Here is a 13,240-nt window from a genome sequence, read left to right as displayed (position 1 = left end):
TAGGGAGCTAAAGGTCTCTATTAAAGCCAATCAGCCCCCAGGAAAAGATTCAGGATTTTGAAGGACACAATAGAGAATCTGGACTTTAACTCCTGGATGCATTTTGGGATTATTGAACTGAACTAAAACTAAGGCTGCCTCCAGAAGCTCCCCAAGAAACCTGCCCTCACAGGGAATGATTGCGATTTAGAGAAAAGAGAACATCACATTTTGGCACCCAACATGGGGCCAAACGATTTCCAAAAATTAATAGGAGATATCCAATGGATGCGTCCAATGTTAGGCTTAACTACCAATCAACTGCAATCTCTGTATGACATTTTAAAGGGAGACAGTGCTTTAAACTCACCACGCCATCTTACAAAAGAAGGGCAAGAATCTTTGAGAGAAGTTGAACTGGCTTTATCCAATGTGGTTGAAAGAGTCACTCAAAAACCCTTGGTAATATCAGATTTTGCTACACAAGAGGCACCCACAGCAGTCAAGGAGACAGTGTGATAGAGTGGGTGAACCTCCCAGCACAACCAGAACAAAGCCTTACTCCTTACTCAGTGCTTGTGGCTAGAATTTTATTAAAGGCTATTAAGCGATCAGTACAATTATCTGGGATAAGACCTGACAAGATATACACATTCTGTACTAACCCACAAATTAATGTATGCTGTGAGAACATCCCAGAATGGCAAATTTTATTGGCCACAGCTCCAAATTTTGCACATAGGTCTCCATTAAAAATAACCTGGCTACTACATAATTGGTGATGAATTTTTGAAGAAAAGGTTTCTAAGGTTCCTCTTAAAGGACCAAAGAAAATATTTGTGCTGTATACTCTCATGATTTAACCATAAAGAGAGTAGTCAGAACTCCTTTTCAATTGATATTTATTAATGATAATTATTTGTAATTCATTTTATTTTGCCCTTATTTGTCTCATAGAAAAAACTATGTGAATTGCCTTCTTTCATAGTTTTTGAAAGTTTTTGTACATTGGAATCATTTGTTCTTTGAATGTTTAATAGAAATCATTCGTAAATAGATTTGAATATTGTTTTAATTGTTTGGGCTTTTCACATGGGATTTTACTAATGTTTAGAGTTTTTCTATTGTTTAATTTACAATATATTTTGTCAATTCACAAATTTTTCATACTCTTAGGTATTTATTGTTTTAGAGTCTCAATTTTATTGGCATATTTTTATGTGTAATATTCTTGAATAATTTTCTTTATGTTCTCACCTCACATACTCAAGTCAATCTAAGATTTCATTGATTTTGAATGTTCCCTTCAAGAAGTCATATCGTACCTCATTTATACTATCCCATCATATGCAACTTTTGTTCACATCTTGCTATGTATTCACTATGGAGACTAATGTCTGGACAATTCCTTGACCTTAAAAATATCAGTAGACACTAATATAATCCACCTATATTCTCTTAATCCTGTGCACATGACCAGTCCATCTTCTTTTTGCTCATTTTCCCCTGATGACATGCTTTATCTCTATTCTTCAGAATTCCTCATTGCTTATATGTTACAATCTTGTCACAACCATATTTTCTAAATAGTCATGGTTCAGTTTGGAATAGCAGTGCTGGAGTTAGTCTTCTCTTTCATCTCCAGCTCATCTTTCCCCTGTTCCCCATATCCCTCAAAAAGGCCTGGACTCCTCACTGAAGGACTTGACTGAAAGAACATGGGAGTCAGAAGAAGCCTTTTGGTGAAGAATGAGCTCAGAATCTTTGTTGCTATTGTTGTTGTTGTAAGACCAGGATACAGATTAAAAGAATTGTACTCCAGCACTGCTTGCTAGTCCAAATTGAGCCATGACTATTTGGAATCTTGTCAGATTTATTGACCTACTAAAGGAGTATTTTCCAGAACAAAATTTTATGGGTTTTCTGATTATTGCTGCTTTTAGAATCTGGCAAATTCATCTCCTCGCCACTTCTTTTACCCTCTCCAATCTTATTCCTTCCTGATTACATTTTAAGGTTTCCTGTTCTTTTTTAAACTTTGTTTCTTTGCTATATGTACTAATGGACTTTGTCTCCAAATAAAAACTTTTTTATTGTCTTTTGAATGAGTATTAATTAGCTTAAAGAAGAGAAACACACAGTGGGGAATTCATAGACCAATAGCCAACCTTAAGTCTATATCAGCAAAAATAATAGATACATGTATATATACATGTATATACATGCATCTATATAGAGAGTGTGTATATGTATGTACATGTGTGTATGTATATGTGCATATATATATATCATATATACTTACATATATCTCCCCTATAGAACGTAAGCCCCTCCAAGGCAGGGAGTTTCATTTCTGTTTTTATTTTCTAGACCTTGCACAGGGTCTGGCATATTACAGGCCCTTAACAAACACTTGTAAGTTGATTGCCAAAATTGCTTTGCTTCTGAGTATTTTTAATTGAGGGAAAGCCTTTGTTGCTTTGAAGGTTCCCTGGAATAGTCAATGGGGATCCATACTAACACTGCTATCATTCTTATGTCTCATCTGAGTCTAATATCCACCCCTCCCCTGCTTCCTGAAGACAATTATAGATCTCTCCAGTATGTATGCAGATCTGATAACTTTGTACAGCTTTTCCATAAGATCCTTTATTCCCTGTTCCTCCCACTCTACCACACTTTGCAATTTCTTGGTAATATTCTTAATAAATTCCCTACTCAGTTCTTTTCCCACTCTACTGAACTGAAAATTTCAGGTCATACCCACCCCAGCCTTCCCATTTCTTTTTCTTTTCTTTTTTTTTTTTCCTTAGTGTTTTAGAGGAAGAGAGGGAAGAGAAGGGAACATATATTTATTAAGTGTCTACTACTAGCCAAACATATAATAAGGCTAGGTGGCAAAGTAGATAGTGTGTCAGGCCTGGAGTTAGGAAGACTCTTCTTATTGAGTTCAAATCTGGCCTCAGATAATGAGTATATGACCCTGGGCAAATCAGTTAAGCCCATTTGCCTCCTTTCCTCTTCTGTAAAAAAATGAGCTAGAAAAAGAAATGCCAAACCATTCTAATATCTTTACCCAAAAAAAAAAAAAAAAAAAATCCCAAATGGACAAAGAGTCAGACATGACTAAAAAACTCAACAATAAAATATCATGCCAGGTACTTTGTTATATACTTTACAAATATTATTTCATTTAAGCGTCACAACAATCCTACAAGTCTAAGTGTTTTTATTATACTCATTTTATAGTTAAGGAAACTGAATCAGAGGTTAAGTGACTTGTCCAGAATCATACAAGTAGTACATGTTTCAAAGTCATATTAAAACTCAGGTCTACTTGACTCCAGTGACAATGTCCCCTGTCACCTAGCTCTCACTGTTTATAGTTTTAAGTGATTTTTGCAATTGAATTACTTAGAGATCTGGTCCTAGGTTAACTAAGAATAAAAGAATTTTTTTTTTTTTTTAAAGCACTTATTATGTGTGACCCTGAGCAAATCATTTAACCCCAATTGCCTCAGGGGAAAAAACAAACAAACATTTGTTAAACATTTCCTATTGCTAAATTCTGGAGATAATAGCTAGAAAACCAAGATAGTTCTCCAAGAATTCTATAATATGGGAGACAACATAAAAGGAACTTTTAGCTATAAATCATATTAAAATTCAATGGTTCTTAAAGCATTTATTTATTTATTTGTTTGTTTGTTTATTTGTTTATTTTTTGAGGCTGGGGTTAAGTGACTTGCCCAGGGTCACACAGCTAGGAAGTGTTAAGTGTCTGAGACCAGATTTGAACTCCGGTCCTCCTGAATTCAAGGCTGGTGCTCTATCCACTGGGCCACCTAGCTGCCCCTGTTCTTAAAGTATTTAATTAGGTTAATCCCTATATTTAGTAAATTTGTATCTAAAAGGTGCCAATCAGCTTTTCTTACTCATAAAATGGTTTCCTAATTCTGGAAAGAATCAAAAACATTTTTATTGTCATATATTATTCCTAGTTTAGTCTGATAGAAGATTATTGGGTGAAATCACACTTCATAACTTCTTACAAGTCATCAAACTTTCTGTTTTTATTCATGATGAATCAATAATCTCATGCAATTTAAATTGGGTTACCATGATAAGTGATTCTTTATTAGTCTACTGTAAGATTCCCGAAGTTCTTTAGTTTTAAAATTCTGAGTGAGTTGAACTAGAGAATGTCCCAAGAATTTTCCTGAGCTGTACTCTATTCCTTGATCTTGCTAGTTCAAAGACATTTTTTTCTTGCAATTTTTCAATAATCCAAAGATTCTATGATTATTTTTCCATTCTCATCTTTTAGCTTCATGTGTAAATAATAAAATCTGAAAGAGATAGCTAAGACTGAATGATAGTCAGGAGATCTAAGACCTACTCAGCAATTCCTTTGTTGTTGCTATAGTGTCTGCTGGCACAAATTCTAACTCCACTCTCTCCTACCCCACCATTCTGTAGCAAAAGACTATCATTAAATAGATGATTAGACATCAATTCTAAAGTTTTCCTCCATCCTGTCCCCCCCCCCAAAAAAAAATGTGTGTGTGTGTGTGTGTGTGTGTGTGTGTGTGTGTGTGTGTGTGTGTGAAGAATATGGAGATGCAGGAAAACAGAAGATTATTCAACCAGAAAATTAAGGAACAGAGAAATAAGATGGCATATTAGTGTGTAGCAAACATCTTGAGTAACAATGGGGTCTAGTATCTAGTAAGGGCCAGTTTTGCCCTCTTTCCAATCCCAGAGTCACTTAGAAAAGGAATTATAGCTAGTGAAAAATGAATTCCTTGCAAAGGAGAAGGCTGAGACAACTTTGAGGTGCAGCTTTCAGAGGTTCCCCCATCAAAAGGGAGCATCAGAAAGTCAACAATCGCTAATATAAGGGGAGGAGGACACTAAAATTATCAAAGATCATAGAAGAAAGAAAACAAAGTTTTAAAGCTCTTGAATACAAGTAGATAAGTCAACAAAGATACTCATAACATAGGGGAAATGATCTGCAGGTCATCTAAAGAAGTCTAAATGAATCAATACCTAATAAAACAAGAGGACTCCAAATTCCCAAGAGAACATAGAAAACCACAGTAGGATGTTCCCAAATACCGCAAGAGAGAAAAATGAATTTTGAAAGCAAAATTTGTGTGCTACATAATAAGAATGACTGGCAGAATAGAAAGAAAGCAAAAAATTTTTGAGAATTCAAATTATTGAAGTGAAAGAATGTCTTGAAGAACAAAAGAAAACAATCCAGCAATGTTAAAAGAACATACAATCTCTCTACAAGTAAAACTTATTGGTCTCAAAGATAGGATCATTGAGACAACTTAAGAATCATAGAAGATAACAAATGAAATAACCTGAGCACCCTAATGAAAGAAATAATACAAGGAAGGTATCCAGAACTTCTAAATGCAGAAAATAAAATCAAGAGAATTCACAGATTGCTTGCTTATTAGGTGGTTTAGGGAGAAACATACAGAAAATGTGAGTGCTAAGTGCTTAAAAAAATTGGTCAGAATACATTTCCTATGTCATCAGGATGTTTGTTCTGAGAAAACATAAACCATAATTTGAGTTTGTAACTACTTTCTGCCATCAGAGTAATAATATGTCCAAAGATAGCTATAAATTCTTGTTCTTCCAATAGTCATTAACCTGAATTTTTATTTTACTAGCATCTTGCCATTTGTGAATTCATATGCTCCATATTTGCATAAAAAGTGTTTTTCAAAGTGCTTAAAATTCCTAAAAACCATAAATGTTGATTTTCTTCCTCTTTTTTTGATGCCAACTCTAACCAGAGGGCTTTTCATCTGAAAGAAGTTTGTACTGTGGGTTGGTGACGATTAAAATGCAATAGCTTAATCTTTTCAAGCTATGAATGGAAATAATTGAAGTATAAGCCATTTAATGTTTTTGTACACACTTATTTGAATGTGTCTGTAGTCTCTGGTGAAGAGACTGACTACACGTGGATAGAATAATATTTCACTGTTTTATTTGAAGCAGAGTAATCTAATGGAAAAGCCTGAATTGGGTACCCAAAGTTCCAGGTTTACATTGTGGATTTGCCACGAACTCTGGATTATGTTTCTATGTGTTAAGTATTATTTCTTGTGTGAATGACAGTGATACTATCTATATCATTTCAGTTGATGTCCTTTAGTGTGTTTTCATTAACTTCACAGTACAAAGAGGGTAAGAATTGTGTTGCATTGCTGACAAAAATTCTCTTCCTAAGTGGATTATTTCATTTTAGTCTACTATTTCTCTCAAATTTTGTGATATGCTATAGATGCAGCCTGTTTTTTTTTTCAATAAATATTCAATAAATAAATAAATTCTACTTATCTTGCCCAGGCTCATAAGTCTAGTTCCTCTACTAATTTCCATAGGAATTTTGATCTGAGCTTCTTGATCTGTTGCTTTGCAGTGTTTCACTATATCGATGTTGAATGTGGTGCAGACTCTTGATTGGCATAGTCCATAGTACCTCAACTCTCAAGTTTACCTTTACAGGTAGCTGGAGATGACAGGCATTTTCTGCCATAGCAAGCTTATGATTTACTTTTTTTTTTTTTTAATAAATTCTACATTTATTCCTTTTTTATTCTTTATTTCTTAATTCAATTGTTTGGTTTTTTTTTTTTTTTCCCCTGTAACCTTTTCATAACTGAGTAATGGACTTGAGAACTTGGTAAATTACTATTAGATAAACCTAAAGCCAATATTCTTCTTAGTTCAGTTCTAATTCTCATTGAATAGTAAACCAAAGAGAATTTACTTTTCTCTAACACAGCAGGGATATGTAACAATGAGACTGTGGCACTTGGTTACTCTATACGCAGCCTCCCTCATTTCTATATGGACATATTTCTGCTGAACATGGAAAGAAAATATGGTAAATCACATGGTCTTCAGAAATCTACCAAATTAGAGGGAGCCCAAACTACACCAGTAAAACTTTTTATTAAAGCCCTTAGATGAACAGGAAACTTTATCAGGGAAACAGGTGCCAGTCAGGTCCTGAGACTGTTTTAACTCCTTTTAGAAAACTCCTTTTACTAGAGGCAAAGAAGAGGCATGTGGTGAGGCTCATAGATATGAGACCTAACACACATAATTTACTATGAACTTCCCTATTCCCAGGAATCTTAGCTGTTTTTTTAAACTAAAAATCAGATATTAGAACAGACTATAATTATTATACAGAGAGAGACAGAGAGAGAGAGACAATGACAGAGAGAGAAGGAGAGACAAAGACAGAGAAAGAAGGAGAGAGACAGAGAGAGAGAAGGAGAGGAAGAGAGGGAGAGAGAGAAACAGAGACAGAGAGACAGACAATGAATAGGTCTGAGACCTTGGCCAGGTTGTATCTGCCTCAGTTGCCTCAACTATAATATGGTTATAAAAATAGCAACTACCTCACAGGGTTGTAATGGAAATCAAATGAGGTGATATTTGTAAAGCATTTAGCACAGTGCCTGTAACATAGTAAGTGTTACATAAATGTTTATTTCCTTTCCAACCTTTTCCTTCTGTTTAAAATATATCACTTTAAAAAAAAATTGACCTCCTAAATATGTCATTAACCTGAGAAGAAAAAATATACTGTTTTGATTCATTTATTTTTCTTACTGACCTCTCAATAGAGGATGCATTTTAGTTGTATTTTCACTAATATTAATGAGTTTCCCTAAGTGTATCTACATTCTAACTAGTCTCACTTATTGTCAGTAGGACATATTTCTAATATAGATGACCATTGAATATTTGAAATACCATTTATAACTGGGAAACAATTTATTTGTAAAGCTAAGTGGTCTGTAGTCAGTAAGCCTTCATACTCTTGATGTTGGCAAGATATTTTCTTTGGTGGTCTTAAAAGTTCTTAATTCAAGTTATTTCACTCATATTACATAATTTATTATCCTGTTCACCCTCTCCCCTTCAAAATGAGATTTTGTTTCATGATTATAGCACAGACCTTCTTCTGGCTATAGTCTTTGTGATTCAGTAACAAATGGCCCAGTTCTATGTGGCATAGATTAATCTCTAATGCACTTTCCTGTATTGATGACTGTCTATTTTCAAATCATTCAGAAATCTTAACAGTTTTTAAACATTCCTAACATAGTATTCACTATATTCAATATTACTTTTGTTTTATTAAAGTACTTTGGCATTAACTCTTCTCTAGGATTTCTATGTAAAGTTATATTTAAAAATCGCTATTTTTATGTAGTTCAATTATATGCACGAGAATACATGGGTACATGCATATACATATATATATACACATGTCATTTATAAGTTCACATGTCATATACATATGTATGTATTCCTGGAGAAAGAAGATACACATAACCATATTTAAAAGTTTATTTTTGTTGTTTTTTTGAAGAGAGTATGAGTGGGTAATTTTAGTTTCATTTTTTTTTTTTTTTAATATTGGTCTCCATTATTTTATTTTGGTAGTCCATTATTATTATGTCCATTTTCAGGAATATTATGTTTAATCAGGTAAAGAAGTCACTTTTGCCTAAGAATACAATTTTATTTCAGAAGCCAAGAAGCATCTCTTTTTTTTTTTTTCCCCTGAGGCTAGGGTTAAGTGACTTGCCCAAGGTCACACAGCTAGGAAGTGTTAAGTGTCTGAGACTAGATTTGAACTCAGGTCCTCCTAAATTCAGGGCTGGTGCTCTATCCACTGCGCCACCTAGCTGCCCCCAAGAAGCATCTCTTAGTGTTGTTATAATACTACTAAAAGAAATTTAATCTTATTAGGAGTTTTTACCAACAGTATTTTAGAATTTATGAGCTTAAAGTTATTAGTTATTTGATGGTTTAAATAATATTTAACTTTCCTACATCTCTGAGAATGTCATGGTATTTTATAATTATTTTAATTATCTTAATTGGATATATAAAAAAAAAAACTAGATAAAAATTACAGTTTTCTAAACAAGTTTAATGTGATTTTTTTTTCCCAAATGCACCAGGATTACACATAAACCCTAACTTCCATTTTAAAAACATAAAGATCAATGTAGTTTTAATATTCTAATGAATCAGGCCATTATTTTAAGATTAGACATTCTCTTGATAAAAATGCCATTATGTTATCTTTATGCTGACCTAGTAAATGAAGCTACCAAAATGGTTTTGGAATTCAGTTATCCTTGAACATAACAAAATATCAACTTTGACCATAAACTTTCCTAATTTTTTATAGTTATATTATAGAGTTCTATTTTTTCCTGTAAAACAAATCTACTATAATTGTTATTAGCCATAAGGAAAAATTTTCATGTGACTTAAATTTTTATTAAAAGGTTGAATAGCAAAATCTTTTTTTTTTTTTTTTCTGGCCATATTCCATATGAAAATATGTAGTTTCAGATTTAATGCCAGTTAAGTATGTTCAAGTGGAGTTTTCTTATGCAGGAGTTTCTATACCAGTAACATCATCAGTACACTTCCTATTTATTCTGTTTTGCCAGCTGATTATACAAAGCTATATAAGCTAAATTGATGACAGTATATAGGTTGAAGAAAACCCTCAGAGGATGAAAAATATTAAAAGTAAGTTATACTAAAGATAATGAAAGAGAAAGTAAAAGTAATAGAATATACTTCAAGCATTATCTAGATATTCAAATATGTTACATAATTTTATCATTTACGAATCACAATAAGACAAACATTATTTTAGATTAACTCAGAAGTTTTCACTATTTATATATCTTCACACCACAGTTGTTAATCTGAATGTACAGATGAGGAATCTCAAAAACAAAAATCTTAAATTTAGTTTTATGCAAAGTATTTTTCAGTTGTGCTTCCTTTAGTAATATGTTAACAGTGAAGGAGGAAGGTTACAATTGGTGTTTCCACTTAGAGGCAACGTGGCATAGTGGAAAAAATGATAGAATTAGGAAATGACTTCTGGTTCTAATTAACTGTTTGGTTCCGGACTAATCGCCTGTCATGTCTAAACTTTATTTTATTTGTTCCTTTACATATATTTCCTCTCTCCTGTCTCATTACTGCCTAGCAAAATGGCATTACTTATCCTTAAATCTTGTTTATTTGCTATCTATACTTTCATATTATACGGTTTCCAGATAATAGTAAGATTATTTTCTTTGTGTTTTGAGAGTGTTTCTGCTGTAAATTTTTGAGCAGGGTGGAACTTCTAGACAAATAGCCCTAGAATGAACCCTAGACTATATTGAAGTCTCTCATGTCTTCTCTTCTCTCCTCTCCTCTTCCTCTTCCTCTTCCTCTTCCTCTTCCTCTTCCTCTTCCTCTTTCTCTTCTCTTCTCTCTCAGTGAGAGCAAGCGTTATTATCCTTTGTAGATGAGAGAACCAATCTGTCTCATGTCACCTGGTTAAAGGCAGATCTTATATTCTGTTCTTTTGATTTGAAGATCAATATTATTTTCACAACACTGTGCTACCTTCTTGTTTTTTGTATTATCCTAAAGGTTTTATCTGCCTTAAACTTTAATATGGCATTTTCATATTTGAGTTTTTAATAAATAATAGTTTAAAACAGAAAATTTTCAGTGTTACATGAAAGGAAAATTTATTGTACACTATGGTGTATCTATATATAATTTTTGTCCTTTTTAATTGAATATTGAGTCATGAAAAATAAGGGTAGATTTGCTTCTGAAAAGTTTCTACCATAAGACTAAACCTATTAAGATTTTTTTCAATTTGTTGGCTATGAATCCATTCATGTCTTTAATAACCATAAAAAGTTTTTCTTCTTTTGTTGAATGTGTATATCATATTAACTATCAAAATTTGCAATTATAATTTTTTTCCAGATTTGTTCCTAACTACAATATCAAGTTCTGGTACCTTTCAGTTTGAAATATGGGAAAATAAGGTAAGAAATGTTTTGGGCATTTTAAAACCATGACTTGCAGCAAAATCATATAACTTAGCAAAATATAATCAAAGTTATCATCCTTGTATAGATTTCAGAAATAAACAGAACAGACATTAAGAGCCTGTAGTTGCATTGTTGCATTCAAACTGCTGAAAGAAATGATTCACTCAGCATCAATTCCTCTGCAGGTTTTTTAGCACAACTGCCAATTAAACCAATCAGTCTACCCTAATGTGCATGTTAACAGGGTTCCTGCAGTGTTGTCAGCTGTTCTAAGAGGTTACTGTCATTTAATTTGTCAGCGTGATGGTTTATGAAGAAAAATCTTTTTAAGGGACTAATTTCTCCTTCTTGCCTCTAGGCTTATATATTTTTAGTTTGGTTTAAACATGACTAAAAGAAATTAGATTTAGATATGAGCTTACTGCCAAGTTGACTAGATTGAATTGTTTCTCTCAGTAAGATGTATTTCTGAACTTTACCTTAAATAAATAGCTCAAATTGGTATATTTGTGCATGTGATTTTTAGATTTTCTAAGAATAATAAATCAGAGGCAAATTGAAATATTTTTTTGTTTTTGTTTTTGCTGAGCCATTGGGGTTAAGTGACTTGCCCAGGATCACACATCTAGGCCATTATTTTAAGATTAGACATTCTCTCAAGTGTTAAGAGTATGAGATCAGATTTGAACTCAGCTCCTCTTGACTTCAGGGTTGATGCTCTATCCACAGTGCCACCTTCGTACCCCTAAACTGAAATCTTTAAAGTAGAAACAAGATGTCTTAATTTCCTAAATTTCAATTATTTTCAACTTAAGTAATCTCTTATTTGGTCTAAATCAGTTCCATGGTCCCTATTGTTTTACTAATTGAGAAACTAAAAGATGGACAATAAGATTTATCAGAAATATATAAATAATGGGATGGAGAAAGGGGGGAAAATTTGGAACAAAAGGTTTGGCAAAAGTTAATGTTGAAAAATTATTCTTGAATAAGTTTTGAAAATAAAAAACTTTAGTAAAAAAAAAAAAGTCACATCAACCCTCCCACATTTTTACAATATATACGTTTTTATATTAAATATTTATTGATATGATAATTTTTAAGAAATTTTACAAATAATGTCAGAGAGTTTTTAGGAACTTGGCAATTATAAACATTTCTCTCATCAACTGAATACACTAATGTGAGGAGACATCCGTTGGAAACCAATTTTTTTTTTTTTTTATAACCCAGGATTTAATCTTTTTATCCAAATGGAAAGAGAAATTAACATGTTGAACTGAATGATCCTTCTAGGAATAAACATGAGAAAATGAAATCTTTGAATGTGAAATACAGTGATACTAGACTTCATTTTTATGTCCATTCATTCATAAAACATGTATTAAGCACCTATTTACTATGTATGTAAAGATAGAGATGATGTCTAAATTATTATGCTGAGGAAGATAAAATTCCAATTAAATAATAAATTTTTTCATGGACTTTATGATTCGCCTCTGAAATATAAATAAAAACATGTTCTTTATATGATTTCAATGTTCACAATTTTAATTTTTTTATTATATAACAATAGAATTTTAAAAAGTTATTTCATATGGATTGCATAATTTAACTCCTGGGGTAGTAAAAATGCAAGAAATAAAGATAATTATAATTTTTAAAATTCTTCAAGTACTCATTTATCAAACAAAATCACTTATGCGATGAGTAAATTTATGTCCCCTTTATAATAAATTATTATAATAGCTAGCTTATATATAGAATCATAATTATCATTCCTGACCTCCCAGATCAGTATAATCATACATTTCTATTATGTTCATTTATATTTTCATATAACAAGATTGTATCCTTTTTCTTTCAATTTCATCTCTTCTTCATCTTATTTTGTGACATGTTATCATTATGTTCTCAAATTCAAAGCCAAAGCCCCTTTCTCTGATCCAATTTCTACCCAGAACATTAATACTATATTCCTAGTATGGAACTCCAAAGTTAGTATATCCCAAACTGAATTCATTCTTTCCCAGAAAACCTTTCTCTTCCTCTGATTTAATCTTCTTTTAATAGTATATTTATGTTTTCAGACACCTAGTCTCATAAACTTGTAGTCATCTTCCTTCCATTGCTCACCCCATGTATCTATTCATTTGCTAAGTCCTGTTGCTCTTCTTTCTCAGCTAAAAACCATTTTTTAATTGAGAAAATTGAAACTACCTACTGTGGAATCTCTCCTCTTCTTTTCACATCTCAAAATGCTTTGGCATCATTCTCTCCTTCTCTCTCCCCTCTCTCTCTCTCTCCCTCTCTCTCTCTCCTTCTCTCTCTCCCTC

General features: G+C 32.5%; 1 protein-coding gene across 1 annotated transcript in view; it reads left to right on the top strand.

Annotated features, from left to right (window-relative positions):
• The window catches only part of ITFG1 (integrin alpha FG-GAP repeat containing 1), a 272,577-nt gene that overhangs the window by 91,206 nt on the left and 168,131 nt on the right, over positions 1–13,240 (top strand). Inside the window, exon 7 of the mRNA XM_074293314.1 lies at positions 10,837–10,898. Coding sequence (XP_074149415.1) covers positions 10,837–10,898 — 62 coding nt within the window. The remainder of the gene's footprint in view (positions 1–10,836; positions 10,899–13,240) is intronic.

Source organism: Sminthopsis crassicaudata, chromosome 2 (assembly GCF_048593235.1).
Source record: "Sminthopsis crassicaudata isolate SCR6 chromosome 2, ASM4859323v1, whole genome shotgun sequence".
NCBI classification, from domain to species: domain Eukaryota; kingdom Metazoa; phylum Chordata; class Mammalia; order Dasyuromorphia; family Dasyuridae; genus Sminthopsis; species Sminthopsis crassicaudata.
This window is presented reverse-complemented; position numbering and strand designations above follow the sequence as displayed.